The sequence below is a fragment of the Gracilinanus agilis genome, chromosome 1, assembly GCF_016433145.1.
Source record: "Gracilinanus agilis isolate LMUSP501 chromosome 1, AgileGrace, whole genome shotgun sequence".
Classification (NCBI taxonomy): domain Eukaryota; kingdom Metazoa; phylum Chordata; class Mammalia; order Didelphimorphia; family Didelphidae; genus Gracilinanus; species Gracilinanus agilis.
Window position 1 is genome coordinate 792,007,459 of NC_058130.1, and position 25,536 is coordinate 792,032,994.

General features: G+C 37.8%; 1 protein-coding gene and 2 pseudogenes across 1 annotated transcript in view; 2 read left to right on the forward strand and 1 right to left on the reverse strand.

Moving 5' to 3' along the window:
* The window catches only part of LOC123232493 (vomeronasal type-2 receptor 26-like), a 34,956-nt gene extending 14,619 nt beyond the window's left edge, over positions 1-20,337 (reverse strand). Inside the window, exons 1-5 of the mRNA XM_044658944.1 lie at positions 20,123-20,337; positions 17,847-18,141; positions 4,682-5,488; positions 3,709-3,936; positions 2,688-2,811 (exon numbers count right to left, since the gene is read on the reverse strand). Coding sequence (XP_044514879.1) covers positions 2,688-2,811; positions 3,709-3,936; positions 4,682-5,488; positions 17,847-18,141; positions 20,123-20,337 — 1,669 coding nt within the window. The remainder of the gene's footprint in view (positions 1-2,687; positions 2,812-3,708; positions 3,937-4,681; positions 5,489-17,846; positions 18,142-20,122) is intronic.
* Positions 6,748-11,599, forward strand: LOC123232588 (annotated as a pseudogene).
* A 2,289-nt stretch (positions 20,338-22,626) lies between the features above and the next one.
* LOC123230503 lies at positions 22,627-24,795 on the forward strand (annotated as a pseudogene).
* Positions 24,796-25,536: the final 741 nt, after the last annotated feature.

Genomic DNA, 25,536 nt, shown 5'->3' on the forward strand with positions numbered 1-25,536 from the left:
TCAATTCTCACTTGTGAGCCCAAGAAGCTGTGGCATGAACACTAGCAGGTGAACAAAACCAGGCTGAAGATCACTAATGGGTCATCAATGTATTAGTTAGTTATAGAGGTGTTTACCCCAAATGAGTAAGTAATTCCTCTGCTGGAATGGGTGGATGCAAATAATTTTTTCCATGACTACGAAGGTGACAAAAGTAGGAGCTATGAGCTATGATAGAATGCTCAGAACTTGGCCAGATATCGATGATGCCTGTATCATCTACTAACTTTGGGATCATGCCACATCATCCTGACTTTGCCTTATCATTGTACTTCAATGACTCTGGACAAGGAAGTGAAACTAATGATTTTGTTTAACTCAGTGACACTTAAATTCAGTTTATGGGAAAGTCTAGATATCATCTGGTGATGTCATTAGTTCTCTTCAAAAAAGAACAAACAGCAACAACAGTATTGTGGGGAAAACATTGCCTAAGGGTAACTAGCATAGGCATTCAATTTATGGTTTGATTACATATAAGAGAATGTGTTTGCCTATATTATGAAAATTAGTATATCTCAAGGGAAAAATTATTTTTTATCAGTTTACTTGCCAAAAAGGAGGGAAAGAGTGAAAGGAGAGGAATGTTAAAGAGGGTAGAGAAATTATCTAACTTACACTAAATGTTTGCTCCAGCCCCTGGCTCAACCCAGGCCAAGCTAATTAGCCCTCAGCCAAAGGGCCCAGTGATGAATGCTCAGGTGGCCTCCTCCAAGAAGGGGAGACCTCTCTGGAAACTCATCTCTCCAGAGTCCAGGAAGGGAGTCATCTTTTCACTCACCTAAGTAGTGGCTCCAAAAAGGGAGAAGATCCAAGCGCTGTCCAACTTCATGTAGTTGAAGTGCCAGAGTCCCAGCTCCTCCACAGTCCAGATTCAGGACAAAGAAGGTGCTCAGAAGAAGTTTTTGTTACTTTTAAAGACCCTTCTTTATGTCACCTCCTGTTCCTTCCTCAACTTTACAGGGACCAATTAGAGTCTTTAAAATTGTTTAACACTGCCCAGGGGGGCAATCAGTCACTTTTGAAGGTGTAAACCACTTTAATAAGTGTTGTGTAAACCTCTCCTACTTAACTGTTATGTAGAGGGGTATTGGCTTCTCTTGATTAAATTTAAAATTAAGAAGGGGAGAGTCAATCCCATCTTCACACTACATTGATATCCAAAATCTGTTTTTTGCAATATCACCTTGGGCAAGTCACATAACTCCAAGTCTCAGCAGTCACATTCCATTCTTTGGTTGTTTCTTGATTAATCAAAGGAGGGAGTTGAACTACATAGCTAATGAGGTTCTTTTCACTTCTACATCTATGATCCTACACATTAATCCAGCTGATGACCATCCCCACATCATGTTGTATAATATATGAAAGGCACCAAAGATATAAGATGAACAAAGAGAAAGAAAATCATGAGCATCTCTTGTGGCTGTATTTCTTGTGTAATGCAAGGTGGCTAACAAAAATTTTTGCTTCTGCAATTTCAAATGGTCACAAAAAGGCAGTTAGAGGTTTTAGAATCTTCAGAAAGACAGTTGGAAGCCCGAGGCTATAAATAGGGCTGAAGTTCCAACTGAGGAGGTTTTTGCCTTTTGGCTTTCATGTTAGCTGGGGGCTTTTGCTTTTTGAGCTCTGGATTAGCCTGTTGGCTTTGGCTTTTTGGCTTGGCTTTGGCCTTTTAGCTTAGGCCTTGGCCTGTGCTTATTTTGTCTTGAGGAAATTTAGACCTATCTGATTTCTCTGGACCTCTCCCTGATCTCTCTTCATTTACATCCCTCTCTTTCCCCTGAATTTCCCTTTGGGGCCTGGGAGGAAGGGAGGGCTTGGTGAATGAATATTGTGGTTTTAGTTTCTGCAGGTAATAGGTCATCCTCAAATAAGTCACCCCTAGTTTTAGTGATTTTACAAAGGCTTTACTTAAAAGGCAGTCAAACCTTCTTGACTGGAATAGCCAGACTCTTTCAGCCTAAACCTCACCTGTCACCCATACCCCACAATCAGCCCTCTCCCTAACAGTGGTTAGAAAACCCTGAACCTCTTTCCCTCTGATTAACTTGACATTAATAAATCCCCTTTGTTACCTACTCAAAGCCTCTGGTGAATCATTGTGTCAAAGATTAAGGCAAGGGCTAAAGAGGGAAGGATTCATTTTCTTTTTTATTTCTTGAGGGAACTGTGGACATCCATCTTAGCAGGAAGTCATTACCCAAGACTTCCTGCAGCCATCAGTTTCACAGGCAGGGAGGAGGCCTTTCAACTGCTCCCTCAAGAGACTTTAGAAACTAATAGGAGAAAAACCCCAGCCTTGATCTAAATATTTCTTACTAGCCTAATTCCTCCCTATATCCTCTGTCTCAAGCCTCAGTAAATAAACCTGTTTGAGCTACCCTCCTGCATACTCCATTTCCCTTATCTCCTATATACCTTCCCTTATCTTCATTCCTCCTCCAATCACCTCATAATCACCTATTTCCCCATTAACCCTCCTCACTATCCAAATTGCCCGTACACCTACACAGATTACCTACATTTTGATAACAGTTGTTACTCTTTCATTGAGGTTCCCATGAATTTTACATGACCTTAAGAGACAAATATCAATTATATATGTTTTTAGTGGGCTTGTTAGGAAAGGTCATTGCAATACTTACTCATTTGTTTGGAAATCTCCCCTTCTGAACATGAAGAACAGTCAAAGCAGCAGACAGGCTCTCCCTCCCGTGGGGTTTTCCTGAATCCAGGGCTACAGCTTTCACTGCATACAGCATGAGGAGCCTGAACAGTGAGATGAAAAGAAAATGCTTTAAGGATCTGCACCTTAACAACATGTGGTGAAGTAGATTATTTTTTGAGAACTGTGTCAATTTTTAGCAAATTCAATGAATATTATTTTATTAAAGAGCTATTGAACTTCTTCCAGGCTAATAAGTCAATGAGAGTAAGAGAATACCCACTATACATGTATTCAAAAGATATAATTTCAATTCCTATTCATCAGTAGCCAAGTGACTTTGGCTGAGCTGCTGCTCTGCTTTGGGTTTCAGATTCTTCATGTGAAAAAAATAGATTGTTGGACTCCAACGGTCTCTTTCAAATAAAATATTCTATAATTCTAGATGTAATTATGACCATTGTTACAACCCTAATGGTTAAAAGAAAGCAGAATAATGAACTAAAATATGTACATTAATTGTTTTTCACATATGATGTAAGGCACTCAAAGGCTGTGATGGAATTCATTTTTCAATGAAACATAAAGAATAAATCCCACAGTCTTGGTAAATACAATTTGAGAAAGCAAATTGTTTTGGAATATTTAGGAATGTAGTTAATTTTATAAAATAAATTAGCTGAAGTCATTAGGCAAAACTTCAAAAGAATGACTGACTGCTTTCACTGAAGTCAAATAAATAGACCATGTAACAATGCAGATTATGAAATATTGCACAATGTGGGAAAATTGGGTGGACTGACTACGATTATTTTTTTTCTTAGTCTTCCTGGGGGAAAAAAAGAAAAAAGGAACTAGATGAAGATTTTCTCTACAAAAAATGGCTATATATGAATTAATAAGAATGTTTAATATTTATGTAGGATTTTAACCTTAAAGTTATTTGTTTAGTTAACCTAAGAAATAAGAAGCTTTGAATTAAAATTGAGATTGTTTCTGACCTTTGGCTCATTCCAGGCCCACAATATGGCCTCTTTACAAATGAAAAAATCTTGACCATAGGGAGCATTTGGAATAAACTGTCCCACTTTAACCAGAATTTCAGTCCCATTTTGAAAAAACAAGTACTCCAAAATGTTATAATGGGCTTCAGAATTTCCTGTATCATCCAAAAAGACTTGGTCACCAATACTATTGTCAAAGTGGATTTTCTTCAGAAAATTGTGGAGCTGAAAGGGAAGAAAAATATCAATCACTGCCTAGTATCCAAATACAGGGCTCTTACCAAAGTATGACATATGGCCTATATAGGAGATCCCAGTACTCATGGCCTGAAGTTAGTGCTCTTGTTTGATGTGAATAATAAATATCTTGGTTTCTGTAAGAACCAATCTAGACTGTAGACTCTGTGTTCTATGATAAACTTTCATGTTTTCAGGAGGAAGGACACTGATTTTTCTTGACACTATTAGATGATGAAGAAATGTTGGCTAAAAAGATGTTAATTGAAATCTAAGTTAGAGGTTCCATTCATCCTGGCATGTAGTGCTCACAACATCACTCTAGACTGGCAAGGAATTCACAAAGATCTAAAACTCACACTTGATCTTGTCTCATATTAATAGTTTGGTTTGTGTTCAAGAGACATCACATTTAAATGTCATTTCATGAAAAATGTCATTATATTTCATCTTATTTCCTTTACACACTATATTATAACTAGCCATTCTTTTTTACTATGGCTTCAATTCTATATGATATCTATATCTCCTGCCCCTCTATTTTTCCCTTGACTACTTCTTAATAGAATGCATTTATTCAACCATTTAGACAAAATTTAGATTAGACATTGTCTCACTTTTGTATTTATTTTGATTAAATTCACACATGTACATAATTTCTTTTTCTTTGATTCATTGATGTATAAGCTGTACCCAGAACAATAGCAGGTACAGATGGGGCTCTTAATGTTACCTGCCATGGCTGAGGCACCCAAATTTCTTCATTTCTTATAGATTCTCTCTCTGATGTCACCAGGAGCATTTCATGGAGGGCCCTGGCCACAGCATGCACAGCATTGTACATGGTATAACTCAGACCAGACATTGCCATATCAAAAATGTGCAGAGGAAGAGTTTCCAAGGAGGTATTGAGTGAGCATTCATTTAATTCCTCATTTTCAAGTTTCTCCAAGTCTTTGAATGCTGAGCACCAGAACTCCTTCAGTAAAGGGTCCTCTGGGTATTTGGCAGGGTTCACTGTCCTGAGAAAGGTCTTGAAAGCAGGTATCTCCTTTGTCATCTGGGAAAATGAAAGTGCTCCATGGAAACTGTAGCCATCATTCCACTGGGGTCTCATGGTGATGTCCCAATTAGAAGTGGTGATCCAGACTTTCTTTAGGATATAATGAAGAATAGGCTGTGAATATCTAAGGATCATGAGTGAATCTGTGTCACCATGAATGATGATGACTCTGACTGAGGATTGTAAGATACGTGGCATGAACATATCCTGAGATTCTGTGTGTCTTCTCTCACTGACTGGGAGCTTCTCAGTGTAAGCCAGACAGATGTCATGCTTAATCATGTCCCCTTTTAGGTTCCAAAGGAATTCTTCACCTCTCATATCATCTGTGGTCACCAGACCTACCCACGTCCATTCAAATTGTACCATTAATTGGATAATACCATGGTGCAGGGAGGAGTCCCTTTGGGTCATCTGGTAGAGAGAAGGAAACTGGGCTTTGTCACTCAGTTTTGAATCAAAAGGCCCATAGCTGATCTGGATGAGAAAGAAACATGGGGCATTTTGGTTTCTGCACCTTCTATATTGTTGAGCAAATTTCAGCAAAGTATAAATTATGAGTAAATTATGTTGTGTTATAAGAAATGTGGTGGATTTAAGAATTCCCTATTTAAATTTACAACAATATCGAAATTAGTTTACTTATTTGGAATGAAGCTACTAAAAATCTCTTCACATATGTAGAAAAACAATAATTAAATTGATGTGGAAGAAAAATATCAATAATCTCAAGGGAAACTATGAAAATAATTAGGAAGTATCTAGTAGTAACATCTCAAACTTTACTGAGAGGTAGTAATCATTGAAACCATTTGATATTATATGATAAATACAGGTTACTTAATGGAATAGATGAGCTACACAACATATTGAAGTAAATGATCATAGTAGCACAAAGTTTGATAACTCTAAAGACTTCAACTACCAATGGTAAGAACCTACTATTCATAAAAAGTGCTATGAAAAGTGGAAAATAGTCTTAGTGTAAAAAGCTATATGGTTCAAAATTGTACACCATTTGTCAAGATAACCTGCAGGAAGATGCATACTTTAAACATAAAGGACAACATAGAAAAATACATTTCTGGAAGAAATAAAAAAAATACCTTTTAGATTAGTGGATCATGAAAGTACACATGACCAATGTGATCAATGACCATAGATGACAGATTGAGAATTCTGAGAACATAAAATTATAAAATTTTTGCAGAAATGATAGCAGGTGAGATAAAATTAGAATATGTAATTGGTAGGATTATCGTTGAAATAAGTTTCTTGGATAAAAGCTTCATTTTCAAGATATCTGAGAAATAGATTCACCTTTTTTGGAAGAATACTTATTGTCAAACAGATAAATAATTAAAGGAATAACTAGGTAGTTTTAAATGGAAGGTATGGAAAATGATCATTAGAACCAGGAATGTGGGGGTAGTTGGGTGGCTCAGTGAATTGAGAGCCAGGCCCAGAGGTCCTGGGTTTAAATCTGGCATCAGATACTTCCTAGCTGTGTGATCCTGGGCAAGTCACTTGACACCCATTGCCTAGCCCTTACCACTCTGCATCTTTAGAACCAATACACTGTATTGATTCTAAGGCAGAAGGTAAGAGTTTAAAAAAAAAACTAAGAATGCACATGAACTGGGAGTGCTGCTACACAAATGGCCTGGCTAGCAAAAGTGGTGCTGATGGCAGTGGCAGGGGTGGAGTGCAGGACAGGTTAGTTGGGTAGGCCCTGATATTCCATCTGTAGGGAGCCATGTGAGCTGCTGGAGGTAACAGGCAGAGGTTCTACTACTGTGATCCAGGCTGCCCTATGCAAACCCGCAAATAATGAATAACAATAAAACAAATCAACTTAGAAAATGCCATACAAGCATGGTTAAACTATTAAAAGAAATTCAAGCCAGGAGCCAGTACAGCCATCCCAACCCAGTGACCCAGTACACCTCCTTTGTTGTAAAGGAAGACTTTTCATCAAAAATGAAATTATTAAGTGGAAGATCCATGCTGAATATCATAAAGAATATTGTCAGTTGAGGAGAGCACAAGAATGGAGTCCTGGAAGAATCCATAATAGCTACAATTCTTAAAGAAGTTTTGGAAGGCTTTGATTATCTCCAGAGAAATGGTCAAATTCACAGGGATTGGAAGGCTGGAAATATTCTTTTGGGCCAAGAAAGTTCGGTGTAAATAGCAGATTCTGGGGTAAGTGCAGTCTTGGCAATGGGAGGTGATGGTTGGCAACCCTTGCTGGATGGCACCTGAAGTCATGGAACAGGTGAGAGGCTATAACTTCAAGGCTGATGTGTGGAGCTTTGGAATAATGGCCATGGAATTGGTGACATGAGCTGCATCTTCTCACACATATCCTAGGAAAGTTAATATTGACATTGCACAATGAGCCTCCCACTTTAGAAACAGAAGTGGAAGACAAATAAATGATGACAAATATGGGAAGTCCTTTAGAAAATAACTTACATTTTGTCTTCAAAAGATCCTGATTAAAGGCCCAGAGCAGCAGAACTTTTAAAATGCAAATTCTTCAAGAAAGCCAAGAATAGGGAATATCTGATTGAAAAGGTGCTAACAAGAACACAAGATATAGCACAAAGAGTCAAGAAGGTTAGAAGGGTTCCTGGATTGAGTGGCCATGTTCACAAGAAAGAAGATGGAGGCTGGGAGTGGAGTGATGAAGAAATGGATGGAAAGAGTGAAGAAGGGAAAGCAGCATTTTCTTAAGAAAAGTCACAAAGAGTAAAAGAATAAAATCCAGAGATTACAATGAATGCCAGTAGTATATGTGAGCAGAGATAGTCACTTTCTATTTAGACTAGTGATGGGCAAGCTACAGCCTGTGGGCCAGATGCAGCCCCCTGAAATGTTCTATCTGGTCACTGGACATGATTCCTAATCTGAAGAATAAATGAATAGGACACAATACAGTGAAACTTCAAAAGAGTTGCCTTAGAAACAGACTGACAGATGAGCATTTCCTTTCCTTTGGCCCCCTCTTTGAAAAGGTTGTCCATCACTGATCTAGACTAAGTATCCCAGATTGTTAAGTCAGCTAACCTTATTTGTCTTTAAACAGGCTATTGAGTATGGACTCACAAGTGGATTGTCCTTCCCCAAGCCTGGGGTTGGCTTCTCAGGTAAAAAACCCAAAGTCCCAGATGTTAAAATCTTTGGATTACCTCAGCCAAATTGATGCAGGGAAAACAAGATCACTCCAAGGTATCTTCCAAACCAAAAGAACGTCCAAGTTTCTCCACAAACTGGTCAGGTTACAAGAGCCTTTGGAGCAGCTGTTCTCCCTTCCAGTCCAGCCCAGGAAAATCAGTGAAGTGTCACTTAACTCCCAAATCTCCTCTTCAGTGCCTTCTCATTCCAGAATCTTTTCCCAGGGTTCATGGCTAGATTTTCCTCTCTTCATTTTAGAGACAATTTTGCATTTTCCCTTATCCCTTATCTCTCTATTCCTACAAACTGACAGTGAATTTTAATTTCCATATATTTATGCATTACACATCTTATCTATAAGGAAAACCATGGTTTGATTATGTGCTATTTGCCCTTAATCTCCTGCTATTTGTTCTATATTTTAAAACCCTTACCTTCCATCTTGGAATCAATACTGTGTATTGGTTCTAAGACAGAAAAGTGGTAAGGGGTAGGCCATGGGGGTTAAATGACTTGCCCAGGGTCACACAGCTTGGAGGTGTCTAAGGTCAGATTTGGACCCAGGACCTCCCATCTCTAGGCCTACCTCTCAATTCACTGAACTACCCAGCTTCCCCCAATCTCCTACTATTTAAAGGGGGAAAGCTTCAGGTATGTCTTTTAAGTATTTGAAACTTCTAGTTTTTGAAATGACTAATTAGGAATTAGGATTATGTTGGTATGTAGTCTAGACACCAATTCACAATCTCATTGTCTGTAGAGAGTGGGAGGTGCCTTGCAGGCAATTATAATCAGAATGTGCCTGAGGCTGACTTATCCTTTTAAGACTCTCAGTTCTAGGAATTTCATATGCATCCAGTACATATATTTGGTTTAAGCTTTGCATTTCTGGGACTTCTTCCAGCTAGAATATTTTATGAAGTTGCCATTAAACTGGACTGTTAACTAACTCTACCCATCTCTCATTTGACTTCACCTTAAGTGATGATGAGACTTGTTTCTATAAAGATAAAGACTTGAAAAACAAAAGGAAAACAAACAAACAGGAATTGAGCTTTACTTAAAATTCTGTAGAATACCAAAATGGAGAGAAAGAGTAGAAAGGACTTTGTCAAATAAATGAGTAGTAAAAATTGCTATTGGGTTTCAAGGATTTTTGGCCAAAGTGGCCCTCTGCTTAACCTGGGACTTAATAGTATGGAACTCATAAAGCCTTTGGATTTTCAGAATTGGAGCGTACTGTCAAGGAGGTGGACTCCTTGAACCATGCCATGTCTCTTTCCTAGCATTCCTGAGATAGGGCAGCTCTTTAAATTGTACTTAAAACAGCAAATGTAAATTCTAAGAAAAATTATTTATAATTGCCTTATCATAATTTTAAGGGGTTCTAGATCTATTTGCATATATGACAATATGATTTCATTCCATTCTATCATTTACTCAATGATTACTCAAAGATGACTGCAAAGATAAAAGGAGAATAAAAGCATATTGAGCAGAAAAAATAATAAAAAAAATTTGGAACTCAGAAATGTAAGTGAAAGCAACTATGAACTTGTACCTCATGTGAATCTGATTGGCAAAGTTGACAGTGACAGAAAATGACAAAGGTTGGAGGGGATATGGGAAAACTGGCACATTTTTGTGGCCAGGAGGCATGGTTTAGCTGTTTTAGAAAGCCATTTGGAACTATGCCTGAACAGTTACTAAATCTTACATATCCTTTGATACAATGACAATATTATTGTGCATAAACATAAGAGAACATAAAAAAGGAAAAAAACCAATGGATAGAAAACTATTTATACCAGTTCTTTTTATGGAGTCAATGAATTACTGTGGGGGTTCTCATCAGTTTGGGGATAATTGAATGAGTAATGTTACATGAATATGAGGGAATATTATTATTTTTTAAATAAAACTGAATAAGATCATTTCAGAAAAACCCTAAGAAGACATGTATGTCCAGCTTCAGATAGAGCAGGACAAATAGGAATGCAGATCAAAGGAAACTTTAAAATTTTTTATAATTTTTCTTTTTTTCTCCCATTTGGTCTGTTTTCTTTTGCAACAGAATTATAATGCAAATATATTTCTCATGATTGCAAAAGTAAAACTGATATCATATTACTCACTTTGTCAAGTTAGGGGTAAGGGAGTGAAGAATTTTGAGCTAAAATTTTTTAAAAATGAAAATTTAAACTTATTTCACATAATCTGAAAAATAAAAATATATGTATGTGACAAAAAAAAGTCTCACTTCAAACTCTTTCTTTTACATGCTTTCATTTTCTCTTCAAGGCAGCCATTTATTCCTACATATGACACATTCATAGTATCAAAATCATCTTTGGCTCCTCTTCTTTAATCTCCCTAATATACAATTAGAAGTCTTATCACTTCTACATTAATAACATTTCAGATTTATTTATCCATCCCCACCCTCTCTCCTGGCCTCAGTTGACTATTAGACATTGTAAAATGAATGTCTTACATCTTACTACATCTTAAACTCCATTGTTCCCAAATTAACTCATTATTCCCCACCCTCAAACTAAGCCTTCCTGAAGCTTTTCCCTTCTCCTAATTTCCCTATTTCTGTTGAAGATAATAACATCCTTCTATTCATCTAAATTTAAAAATTTTTTTATACCACACACCCTGCTGAACTACAAGTCAGGGCATTTGGGCTCTTGTTTTAGTTCTGCTTGCAAGGAGCTGCTTTATTTTGGGAAAGCAGCTGCCCAGGGTCATCTTCAGGGTCTGCTGGAGAGAGAGAGGCAGTTTGTTCTAGCTTATCTCTAGGATGCTTAAGCACACTAAAAGTTAAATAATAAATTCTATTTTCAGTCATTACTATCTGGTCATTAATAAAAGATACTCTAGAAACAAGTGTTCAGACTTCTGGTTAAGATGGCAGCAGAGTAAGGAGCAGCTGCTCGATCTCTCCTAACCGAAGCATACAGGACTCCTCAAGGGGACATAAAAACGAATCCAGACAAACAAAGGAACCCCACAACAGGCCACAGCATTGAAGGTACACGGAATCGGGGCATTTCCACGCTATAAAGGGGTGAAACAGCTCTCGCTAAAACGTGAGAGGAAGAAGCCCCTCCACCACCCCTCACACCAGGCACAGCGCCAAGGCCAATGCACAAGAGTGGAAGAAGAATTGGGGCAACCAGTAAATCACTAGTAGCCCCAGGCCTTGTACCTGAGAGCTGCAAGACGTGGGACCCCAAGTGGCTGGGGGGCACGCACGAACTTTCCCCAGAGTCTCTGTGGGTGAAGATATTGCCCCAGGCACAGACAAAGATCTCTAACGCAAAGACTTTCCCCAGAGTCTCTGTGGGTGAAGACATTGCCCCAGGCATGGACAAAGATCTCAAACTCAGGGACTTTCCCTAGAGTCTACGCAGGTGAAGGCATTGCCCCAGATGCGGACAAAGATCGCCAGCGCATGGACTTTCCCGAGCATCTACGTGGGTGAAGGCAGTGCCCAAGGCACGGACAAAGTTCTCCAGCGCAGGCTTGGACCTCGAGTGGGGACCCAGTGCAGATGGGAGGGCAGCTGTGGAAGTAGCCCCTGAGACTGCTAAAGGAGCCTCTGGCAGAGAGGCAGACCAGGGACTACCAGGAGGCTTGACCTCGAGGACAAAGAGACTTGAGCCCTCGGGAGCTTAGAAAGCGCAGGCAGACTCGGAGTGTGAAGACAAAGCTGAAAAGGGGCGGGGCTAAAAATGGCAAGCAATAGGGAAGCCAAGAAGAAAAAGATTATCAAGAAAAACTCTGGAACACTCAACCACTTTTACACAGAGAAAATCCAAACAACAGAGGAGGACAAACAAGTATCCAAACTTTCCCAAAACAATGAAAACTGGTCACAAGCTATGGAAGAGTTAAAAACTGAGATTTTGAAGAAGATGGAAGAGATCTGGCAAGAAAATAACAGTTTAAAATGCAGAATTTTGCAATTGGATAGTGAGGCTCAGAAATTCAAATGAACTGATAAGCAAATTTAACACCAGAAATGATGAGATTGAAAAGGAAAACCAGTCCCTAAAGGCTAGAATTGAACAATTAGAAGCCAATGATCTCTCAAGACAACAAGAACAAATAAAACAAAGTCAAAAGACTGAAAAAATAGAAGGAAACACGAAATATCTCATTGAGAAAGTGACAGACCAAGAAAACCGGTCTAGAAGAGACAATTAGAGAATCACTGGTCTTCCAGAAAAGGCAGAAATTAATAGAAACTTGGACTCCATACTTAAAGAAATTATTCAGCAAAATTGCCCTGAAGTCCTACAACAAGAGGGCAATATAGACATTGAAAGGATCCATAGATCACCCTCTCCACTGGACCAGAAAAGTCAACACCCAGGAATATAATAGCGAAATTGAAGAGCTTTCAAGTAAAAGAAAAAATCTTACAAGAAGCCAGAAAGAGACAATTCAAATATCAAGGAGCACCAATCAGGATCACACAGGATCTGGCAGCCTCCACGCTAAAAGACCACAAGGCTTGGAATACAATATTCAGAAAGGCAAGAGAGCTGGGCCTTCAGCCACGGATCAACTACCCATCAAACTAACCATATACTTTCAGGGGAAAGTATGGGCATTCAACAAAACTGAAGAATTCCAAGTTTTTGCACAAAAGAGACCAGGACTAAATGGAAAGTTTGACACTCAACCACAAAAATCAAGAGAAAGATGAAAAGGTAAATAAGAAACAGAGGGAAAAGAAAGAAAACTCATAATCTTTTAAGCTTGACTCTTTAAGGGCATAAATAAGATCTAATTATCTGTATTACTAGGTGGAGAAATGCTATGTATAATTCTCTGTAGTGAACTCTATACACTATTATAATATTTACTATTATAGCAACCAGAAGAATAATTCATAGGGAGAGGACAGGATACTAAATGGTCTAAGATGACATGGGGGGTGGGAAAGAGGAGGGGAATAGTAGGGGACACCAAGAAAAATCTGAGTAAATGAGAAAAATAAGATATTCTTTTACACACAAATAAGGCATGGGAAGGGGAGGGGATAAATACTATCATAGGAAGGAGAGGAAGAGAGCATTAAGAGGTAATAAACGTTACTCTCAGTGTAATCAACCCGGAGAGGGAAGAGTAGCTTTATTATCCATTTGGATAAAAAAATCTATCTAACCCTACTGAGAAAGGCAGAAGGGATAAACCAAAGGGAGCAGGGGAGTGGGGAGGTCAAAAAAAGCGAGGGGAGAAGAAGGAGGAGGGAATTCATTAGACCTTTAAAAAACAAAAAGAGGGGAATAACAAGGGAGGGGGCAGAAAGGGAAGTCACTCAAGGGAGGGGATAAGGAATACCGGCTCAAAGCAAACCACTGGTTTAAAAGAAAATAGTGTAAGAAGATGGGGTGGGTATAGGGTAGGATACAAAAATGTCAGTGAATGCACAACTGACAACTGTAACTCTGAATGTGAACGGAATGAACTCGCTCATAAAATGGAAACAAATAGCAGAGTGGATCAGAAACCAAAATCCTACCATAGGTTGTCTACAAGAAACACATATGAGGCGGGTAGACCCACACAAGTTCAAGGTTAAGGGCTTGAGCAAAATCTTTTGGGCATCAAATGAGAAAAAGAAGGCAGGAGTGGCTATTATGATCTCTGACAAAGCCAAAGTAAAAATAGATATGATTAAAAAAGACAGGGAAGATCATTAGATCCTGATTAAAGGCAGTATAAACAATGAGGAAAAAACACTGCTCAATATATATGCACCAAGTGGTATAGCATCCAAATTCATAAAGGAGAAACTGGCAGAGCTCAAGAAGGAAATAGATAGTAAAACCATACTAGTGGGAGATCTAAATATTCCTCTTTCAGATCTAGATAAATCAAATTAAAAAATAAATAAGAAAGAGGTAAGAGAGATGAATGAAGTCCTAGAAAAATTAGATTTAATTGATATGTGGAGAAAAATAAATAGGGACAAAAAGGAATACACCTTCTTTTCAGCTGCACATGGTACATTTACAAAGATTGACCATGTAATAGGACATAGAATCATAGCAAACAAATGCAAAAGTGCAGATATAATAAATGTAACCTTCTCAGATCATAATGCAATAAAAATAATTATTAGTAAGGGCACCTGGACAGGCAAATCAAAAACCAATTGGAAATTAAACAATATGATTCTCCAAAAACAATTCGTCAAAGAAGAAATCATAGAAACAATAAAAAATTTCATTGAAGAGAATGAAAATGATGAGACATCCTACCAAATCTGTGTGATGCAGCCAAGGCAGTACTCAGTGGGAAATTTATATCCTTCAGTGCATATATTAACAAATTAAGGAGGGCAGAGATTAATGAATTGGGCATGCAACTCAAAAAATTATAAAGAGAGCAAATTAAAACACCCATATGAAAACTAAATCAGAAATACTAAAAATTAAGGGAGAAATTAATAAAGTCAAAAATAAAAGAACTATTGAATTAATAAGACTAGAAGCTGGTATTTTGAAAAAACAGATAAAATAGACAAAGTACTGGTCAATCTAATAAGAAAAAGGAAAGAAGAAAACCAAATTGATAGTATTAAAGATGAAAAGGGAGACCTCACCTCTAAGGAAGGGGAAATTAAGGCAATCATTAAAAACTATTTTGCCCAATTATATGGCAACAAATATAACAATTTAGGAGATATGGATGGATATTTACAAAAATATAAACTGCCTAGATTAACAGCAGAAGAAATAGAATACCTAAATAATCCCATATCAGAAATAGAAATTGAACAAGCCATCAAAGAACTCCCTAAGGAAAAATCACCAGGACCTGATGGATTCACAAGTGAATCCTATCAGACATTCAAAGAGCAACCAATCCCAATACTATAAAAATTATTTGATATAATAAGCAAAGAAGGAGTCCTACCAAATTCCTTTTATGACACAAATATGGTACTGATCCCAAAGCCAGGTAGACCAAAAACAGAGAAAGAAAACGATAGACTGATCTCCCTAATGAACATAGATGCAAAAATCTTAAATAGAATATTAGCAAAGAGACTCCAGCAAGTAATTAAGAAGATCATCCACCATGATCAGGTGGGATTTATACAAGGAATGCAAGGATGGTTCAACATTAGGAAAACCATCCACATAATTCATCATATCAACAGTCTAACAAACAAAAATCACATGATTATCTCAATAGATGCTGAAAAAGCCTTTGACAAAACACAGCACCCATTCCTATTGAAAAGACTGAAAAGTATAGGAATAGAAGGACCCTTCCTAAAAATAATAAACAATATATACCTAAAACCATCAACAAGCATTATATGCAATGGGGATAAATTAGAAGCCTTCCCAATAACATCAGGAGTGAAACAAGGATGCCCATTATCACCTCTATTATTCAACATAGTACTAGAAACACTAGCAATAGCAATTAGAGAAGAAAAAGAAATTGAAGGTATCAAAATAGGCAATGAGGAGACTAAGCTATCACTCTTTGCAGATGATATGATGGTATATTTAAAAAATCCTAGAGAATCAACTAAGAAGCTAGTAGAAATAATCAACAACTTTAGCAAAGTGGCAGGATACAAAATAAATGCACATAAATCATCAGCATTTCTATACATTTCCAACACATTAGAGCAGCAAGAGGTTGAAAGAGAAACACCATTTAAAATCACCCTAGACAATATAAAATACTTAGGAATCCATCTACCAAAAGAAACACAGCAATTATATGAAAACAACTACAAAACACTTTCCAATCAAATAAAACTGGATCTCAACAATTGGAAAGCCATTAATTGTTCATGGGTAGGATGAGCTAACATAATAAAAATGAACATTCTTCCCAAATTAATTTACCTATTTAGCGCCATACCTATCAAATTACCAAAAAAAATTCTTTACTGAATTAGGAAAAACTATAACAAATTTCATTTGGAATAACAAAAGATCAAGAATTTCAAGGGAAGTAATGAAAAAAAATGTGAAGGAAGGGGGCCTAGCAGTACCAGATATTAAACTATACTACAAAGCAGCAGTCATCAAAACAATATGGTACTGGCTAAGAGATAGAAGGAAGGATCAGTGGAATAGACTTGGGGTTATTGACGTCAGCAAGACAGTGTATGACAAACCCAAAGAGCCCAACTTTTGGGACACGAATCCACTATTTGACCAAAACTGCTGCGAAATTTGGAAAATAATATGGGAGAGATTAGGTCTAGATCAACATCTCACACCCTACACCAAGATAAATTCAGAATGGGTGAATGACTTCAATATAAAGAGGGAAACTATAAATAAGTTAAGTGAACACAAAATAGTATACCTGTCAAATCTCTGGGAAAGGAAAGATTTTAAAACCAAGAAAGAGTTAGAGAAAATTACAAAATGTAAATTTAATGGTTTTGATTATATTAAGCTAAAAAGTTTTTGTACAAACAAAAACAATGTAGTCAAAATCAGAAGGGAAACAACAAATTGGGAAAAAATCTTTATAACAAAAAACTCTGACAGGGGTCTAATTACTCAAATATACAAGGAGTTAAATCAATTGTATAAAAAATCAAGCCATTCCCCAATTGAAAAATGGGCAAGAGACATGAATAGGCAATTTTCAGGTAAAGAAGTCAAAATATCAATAAGCACATGAGAAAGTCTTCCATATCTCTAATAATTAGAGAAATGCAAATCAAAACAACTCTGAGGTACTACCTCACACCTAGCAGATTGGCTAAAATGAAAGAAGGGGAGAGTAATGAATGTTGGAGGGTACGTGGCAAAATTGGGACATTAATGCATTGCTGGTGGAGTTGTGAAATGATTCAACCGTTCTGGCTGGCAATATGGAAGTATGCTCAAAGGGCTATAAAAGAATGCCTGCCCTTTGATCCAGCCATACTATTGTTGGGTTTGTACCCCAAAGAGATCATAGATAAACAGACTTGTATGAAAATATTTATAGCTGTGCTTTTTGTGGTGGCAAAGACTGGAAAAGGATGGAATGCCCTTCAATTGGGGAATGGCTGAACAAATTGTGGTATATGCTGGTGATGGAATACTATTGTGCTAAAAGGAATAATAAACTGTAGGAGTTCCATGTGAACTGGAAAGACCTCCAGGAACTGATGCAGAGCAAAAGGAGCAGAGCCAGAACACTATACACAGAGACTGATTTACTGTGGCAAAATTGAATGTAATGGACGTCTGTACCAGCAGCAATGCAATGACACAAGACACCTCTGAGGGATTTATGGCAAAGAACGCTACCCATATTCAGAGGAAGAACTGCAGGAGAGGAAACATAGAAGATAAACAATTGCTTGAATGCATGGGTTGAGCCGGACATGATTGGGGATGTAGACTCAAGAGGACCACACCAAAGCAGCTAACAACAATTTGGAAATAGGCCCTGAACAAGGACATGTGTTACAACCAGTGGAAATGTGCATTGGCCATGGGTGGAAGGAGAGAGGGGGGTGAAGGAGAAAGGAGGAGCATGAAGCATGTAACCATGTTAAAAATGAATATTAATAAATGTTTTTAAAAAAAGATACTCTATGATTCCCAAGACTGAGTGGTTTCAGAAAAGCACAGAAGGTGATTGGCTCAGCACCCCTCACCTGTGGAAACTTGTAGAGCTCCAACAAGGTCCCCATTTGGACAGACAGAGCTGATGTGGCTCCTCCAATGATAGCCACAGGCTGGTCCTGCCACAAGCAGCTATAATTAGGGATGAGCTGACCCTGGCCAGACAGCCACCTCAGGGAGCTCTCCAGGGTTCTCTCATCACTGTGGTAGGCATTATAGACATGGAATCCCAGGCTAGAAATATTGGGTAACAGATTGGGGTCCCTGTTGATCTCCTCCACAGCAAATACCAGGGCTAGAACCAGCTGGTAATTTTTGTGCAGCCACCTGAGTGATAGAGAGTAGAAAACTAAGAACAAAATATGCAAATAAAATCTGTTACACTTGATCTACAAACATTTTTTTTAGCACTTAATGTGTTCCAGACCTTCCATAATCCTGGGGATAAAAAGAAAAGGAACATTCCCTTCTGGAATGAACTTCTATTCTAGTTGGAGAAACAATATATACACAAATATTTCCTTTCAGTTCCTAAAGATGCTGTATTTGTTTAAGATATGGCTTGAGCACAAATTTGGAGGCTGTTTTTACATGAATCTTGATCTTCCCAACTTCTCTTGCTTCCATTCTATATTATGTCAGTATAAACAATACCAGACTTACAATCATGAAGACTTGAGTTCAAAATCAGCTCTGTGACTTTAGGCAAGTTAATTAACACCCTTTTTTCCCTCAGTTCCCTCATATGTAAAATGAGCTGGAGAAGTAAATAACAAACCAACCTCTCCATTACTTTGCCAGAAAAACATGAAATTGCCTCATACAAACTCTAATACAATTAATATCATTGAAAATAACAGTATATTAATAAATATTCTATTCATGCAGTGTGGATTTTATGTTAAAATATTGTCTCCTTAATTAAAACATAAATTCCTGGTAAGTTGGGATGGTTAATTTCTTAGTGCTGATTTCTTCTCAGCTGCTCCTAGAACAGTGCCTGGTAAGCAATGGAGCTAAAGATGTACTTGAATAATTGACTCTTCAGGCAAACCATTCCCATATTCTTGTGCCTTTCCATTAGAATTTGGATTGCAAGGCAGTTTTGCCCCATGAAAAATGACTTCCCTGTAATTATCTACAAATCAGTCAAAGTGAAGTTTTTCAGGCACTTTTTAAAAACTCATCAGGTGTGGAGGGAACAGGACCCACTACCCCCAGCTCTCAAGCAGGATCACTTCTGAGCAGGAGGTGAAAAATAAACTTAGATATAAGGGAGGAGAATATAAAAAGAGAGTTAAATAGTATAATGTGATGTAATAGAAACTGTTTTCATATTTTGATGATTGACTGAAGATCAACCCACTAAGCAAAGGAAGGCAGATGAGTGGAGAAAACAGGAAACAGATTATAATGGAAAAAGAGATGGAAGGGTAGATACAGACATGCAAAAACAGAAGCTCATAAGAGAATGCCCAGTCACATATTGGCTATTTTTCAATAGTTAAAATAATAGTTTTTAGTGAATAGTAGTTAATAGATAAACATTTTAGCAAAACGTTTCCCATTCTCATTCAGCTCACATCCCCTAGCAATGTACATCTCTTAAATCTAGAACTCCTGAGCTATTTCACCATGACACTACTGGAACACAAACATCCCTGGAGAAGGTTCTGGATTTGGAAAGCCAAAACTCTGGTTCCTGAGGCCATATTCTTGTCCATTTCTCTTTTGATTTTGAATTTTGACACATTAAATAATTGCTATATTTCCATAGTTTCCCAGAGGTAGTAAAGGAAGAATAAAACTTTAAATTCAACCTTCCAGAGAACTTTCAGAATTGCAGGGGACCTAAACTTGACAAAAAATACTAATGAGGCACACACCTCCAACCTGGGGAGTTAGGTACAATTTTACATGGAAAGAAATTGAGTTCTAGAGAAGTTAATAATACTATTAATTAATAGCTAGTAGTTATAGAGTTAGTAAATCACTTTACATATGTGATCTCAGTTGAGATTCACAAAAGCCCTGGGGTGTTGATGTTTTTATCTCCACTCTATACTGGAGAAACTGAGGCTCACTATAGTATTCATGTGGTTCTTTGAGATTTACAAAATGCCTTGCATACAAAATTCCATTAGATTAACCAAAAGGCACTGCCAGCTGGTTGAATCATGTACCTAGATCTGACACAGATCCCAGAGAGAATATGAGAGAAAACAGCATGAAGTGTCAGCTCTCAGCATTTTTTGTCAACATCACAATAATAAAGAGAACTTTATGAGATAATCAGGCAGACACTTACTTGTAATCTCTACAACTTTTGTCAGGATGACTTTGAAACAGACCTTTTCCTATGTCATTACTAACTTCTACAGAATGCATCGGGAGAAAACTCCCAATGACTAGGTCTCCATTCCTAGAAAGGCTGGGACTGGTTTTTAGGAAACAAAGAGGCTTCTCTGTCTTGTGCAAAGAAGTTGAGAGCTGTAAGAGCATTACCAGGAGGACAGGAATCATATAGGAATTTTTTCTCTGAATTGTGGGCAGCATCTCTGTGAAAATCAGTTTAAGGCCCACCCTTAGAGGTAGTCAATTAATGGTTAGCCTAGCACACTGTCACCTCTTTGGGTCTTGTCATGATGAAGAATATCCAGCATGAAAAATCACCTCTGAGTGCCAAGACTGATTCTATGTGCCTACAGAAACACAAATAAGCATCAGGCAGGCATTGGTTTGGGGGAGTGATGGAAGGAGAGGAGTATTTAAACATCACTGTTTCTTAGATTAGAAACTTTCTTAATACTCTTGTTTTTAAGAGTTTCTGAATTTTCCCTGACATCAGTTTTCATCCTCAGCCAAGGAGAATCTCTTGGGACCATCTCTACCTGAGGCACCTCCACCTCTGTCATTGAGTCCAAAAGGAGAACCAAAATAGAAAGGGAAAATATGCTTTTAAATCTCTTTCCCTCTTCCTGGTAAAGCTCATGGGACCAAAGACACTTTGAGTTAATTGAGAAGCTTAATTTATCTGTTTATAATGTTTCTTCCTCCTTGGCTGGTGACCCATGGGTGTTCCTGAACCAGCAAGTGGCTGTATGGACCCTGGGGCTGAGACATGCTGTTACATCAGGTATAATTCTCTCTTGAGGTGATTCTGGCCTTCAGACAGAAGTCATTGTGAAGTGGCAAGATCAGAAACCCTCAGCCATAACAGACCAAGAGGCTGCAAGACCCGTAGTATTAATTAACATATATTTATATATGTATATATGTGTATATATATATATATATGTGTGTATACAAACACCATATATATTATCTCATTTAATTCTCAAAAAACCTTTGAAGGAGGTAATATTTTTGTCCCCATTTCATGTATGAAGTAATCACATAGCTAACAAGTGTCTGAGAAATATTTGAAATGAGGTTTTCCTGATTCAAAATCTAATCCTATTAACCATGATACTCACTGTAAGTGCCTTATGATAACCTTGGGAAATGCAGTCTAATCCTGGCACAAGTTAGGGTTCTGAGTAATCTCTTCTAGGTATTGTAGACTCTTGCCATGAATTGCTTACAAATCTTCCTCCCTTTTTATCCCAAGTGCCCTATCACAATAATTTGGTAGTAGAGACATAACAGAATAAAATATCAGAGGTGAAAAGTCCCTCCAAAATCATCAGATCTGGGCAATATTCAGGAGCAGAAATCTCCCTTGACAATGGTTCCCCCCAAAAATTGAAATTTTACTCACCTTGACACTCTCACCATGACACAAATGACTGTCCTAAAGAAGTGAGAAATCCACAAGAATTTGAGAGATATAAGGACTTCAGAAGGCATTTAATCTAATCCATATTTCAAAGAGAATTTGAGCATCCCAACCCCCCTATATAATCTCAGTCACCAATTAAAGTTCATTGGTGCACATGTCAACAACTCCTGGGATAATTCATTGCATTTTGAATCAGCTCTCTTATGATGTCTTCACTTCATACTGGAATCTACATCTCTATTGCCTTAATCCATTTTCTTCTTCAACTTTTCTATATCCAGTCTTCTAACTCTTGGAGATATCTTTAATCTCCACCTAAATATTTTTTTACAGGATTACCATTTCCCTTTCCTTCAGTCAGTGTATGTACAATTTACAACCCCTCAACATGTTGGTCTTCCTCCAAGACTTCACCCTTCCATTAACCCTTAAAGAAAGGGACACTACAGTAGGAAGGCCACTGGAGAAGGATTTGGAATCAGTTTGTATCTGATTTGTATATTGTGCCAGCAAAACCCTTTACAAAACTGCATTTGAGCCCCAACCAGCCCTTGAGGAAGTTACTACTATGAGTATCAGAGCAGATAAGTGGCTTGGTCATCATCAATATGCTGTAGTTTTGCCTCTTTGATTCCCAAACCAGCAACTTTCCTCTTAACCCATCCCATCCTCCAAGTAAATTAGGCTGTTTATTAAGGACAAAATTGGTACAACAACCACTATGCTAATAAAAAAAAGGGAATACTAAGAAGAAGGATAGGCATTTCTGTAAAGGAACTCACAGTCTATTGGGGGAGATAACATGCATACAAATATATACCCATATGGTATGAACAAGATAACCCTGATACATTAGTGTTTATGAAGAAGTACTAGAGAGGGAGGAAGAAGAAGCGCTTAAAGCGGTAGGCGGGGGTGCGGGAGTTGGGTTGGAGCCATGGCTGAGACGACCCCCCTCAGCAGATCATGCTCCAGGGTCCCTGTGGTGGTGGCTGCGGGGAGTGGGAAGGGGGGGAGAGAGTGACTGAGAAATGCCATTTACAGTTACAACCCAGGGATCACAACAAACACAACCGCCACAGATGCATTATGGCATTACCTCTCCCATCAGTTTAGTGGCCCCCAAAGAGACAGACTGCATACTTGCACAGAAACTAATTGAAAACCTAAAGCCCTTTGGGGTTTTTGAAGAGGAAGAGGAACTGTAGCACAGGATTTTAATTTTGGGAAAATTAAATAACCTTTTAAAAGAATGGATACGGGAAATCAGTGAAAGCAAGAATCTTCCACAGTCTGTAATTGAAAATTTTGGAGGAAAAATTTTTACATTTGGATCCTACAGATTAGGAGTTCACACAGAAGGTGCTGATATTGATGCATTGTGTGTTGCACTAAGACAGGTTGCCCGAAGTGACTTTTTCACCTCATTCTATGAAAAATTGAAGCTACAGGAAGAAGTAAAAGATTTAAGGGCTGTTGAAGAGGTATTTGTACTAGTTATCAAGCTATGTTTTGATGGTATAAAGATTGATATTTTGTTTGCAAGATTAGCACAGCAGATTATTCCTGAAGATTTGGGCCTTCGTGATGACAGTCTACTAAAAAGTTTAGATATTAGATGCATAAGAAGTCTTAATGGTGTTATCAAGAAAGTAGGTAAATAATCTGAGTAATCTGAGTAGGGTCAAATGAAATGCAGTTTGGGTGTGAGGAAGGATAAAGGGATATTAGGTAATTATAAAGTGATTGGAGGAGGAAAGAAGGTAAGGGAAGGTATATAGAGATAAAGGAAATGGGGTATTTGGAGAGGGCAGTTCAAACGGTTTATTCCCAGAGGCTTGAGACAAAGGATACAGGGAGGAAATTAGGGCCAGTAAGAAATGTTTAGGTTTGACAGGAGGGTTTCTCTTGTTAGTTTCTCCAGTATCTTGAGGGACTTGAGTCAAACTGATGGCTGGAGGAAGTCTTGGGTAGGTACTTCCTGCCTAGATGGATGCCCCCAGCTCCCCTCAAGGAAATAGAAGAGAAATGATTCCTTCCTCTCGAGCCCTTGTCTTAATTTTCGACACAATGATTCACCAGAGGGTTTGAATAGGTAACAAGGGGATTTATTAATACCAGGGTCAGTCAGAAGGGGGGAGGGGTTCATGGTTTTCTAACTGCTGCTAGGGAGAGGGTGAGGGTGGGGGATGGGTCTCAGAGAGGTTTAGACAGAGAGAATCCACCTCTCCCAGTCAAGAAAATTTGACTGCCTTTTAAGTAAAGTCTTTATCAAATCTAGGGGTAACTTATTTGAGGATACTCCAATTATTTAAAGAAACTAAAACCCACAATGTTCAATCACCCAGCCCTCCCTTCCAACCAGAACCCAAAGGAAAATCAGGGAAGGGGAGGGATGGAGATGGGAGATCAGGGAGAGGTCCAGAGAAATGAGATAGGTCCAAATTTCCCCAAAACAAGATAAACACAGGCCAAGACCAAAGCAATTAGGCCAAAGCAAAAGCCTCCAGCCACAGTGAAAACCAGAAGGCAAAAGCCCCGTCAGTTGGAACTTCACCTCTATTTATATCTTGAAGTTCTAACTGACTTTCTGAAGATTCTAAGATGTTTAACTAACTTTTTTTGACCGTTAGAAATTACAGAAGCAAAAAGTTTCTGTTAGCCACCTTGCATTACAATGGTTGGAGGGTAACCGATGAAATTTTACATCTAGTACCAAACATTGACAACTTCAGGTTAACTCGAGAGCTATCAAGTATTTGGCCAAATGCCACAACATTTATTCCAATATATTAGGTTTCCTCGGTGGTATTTCCTGGGCTATGCTAGTAGCAAGAACTTGCCAGCTTTATCCAAATGCAATAGCATCAACTCACGTACATAAATTTTTCTTGGTATTTTCTAAATGGGAATGGCCAAATCCAGTGCTATTGAAACAACCAGAAGAATGCAATCTTAATTTGCCTGTATGGGACCCAAGGGTAAACCCTAGTGATAGGTACCATCTTATGCCTATAATTACACCAGCATACCCACAACAAAATTCTACGTACAATGTGTCCGTTTCTACAAAGATGGTCATGGTTGAGGAGTTTAAACAAGGTCTTGATATCACAGATGAAATTTTGCTTAGTAAAGCAGAGTGGTCCAAACTTTTTGAAGCTCCCAACTTCTTTCAAAAGTACAAGTATGTATTTTAAGGCATGGCAGACATATTGCTTTTTTAAATATTTACACTGGTATATCTGAATATATGACACTTTTTGTTAGACAAACATTTCCATTAGGATTAGATTTGTGGATTTTTGTTTTCCTGTGAAATTCTTAATATTTAGAATAATAAACACTTTTTTTTTGTAAAAATGCATACAGAATTTATTGATTGATTGGTGTGAGAAAAGTACTTTGTAAAGCAGAAATTTGAGTTACTATGATTTTCCAGTTATTTAGTGACCATTTATTAAACTAGGTGATAGATAAAATGTAATTAAGGCAATTATTCTCATAGTGTACAATCATTTAGGATATGAAATACACACAAAACATAAACAGAACTATAGTACAAATAGAATATATAGAAACATTAAATCAAGTACAAAGGGCTATTCAAGTTCATTTCTTATTGGAATTTTAAATTAGGTTTCCTGAAGGTGGCATTTTTTTAAAAAAGAGGTAAACCTTTTTTAAAAAAGCATTTTTAAAGGGGTTAAACAGGATGAAGGGCAGAGAGGAATTGTTTCCTAGGATATTTAAAGCATAGGGAATAGCGAGACAAAAGGCATGGAATTTAACTATAAACCTCTCCCAAGGTTAATTTTTACTCTCCCTACCTTCACATGTTGGCTCCTGATATTGCTGGGACACCACAAAATAATTCAACTTCTAAATCAAAGTGAAATTGAGTAGTCATTTTACTCCAGTGTTCAACATACTACCAAGCA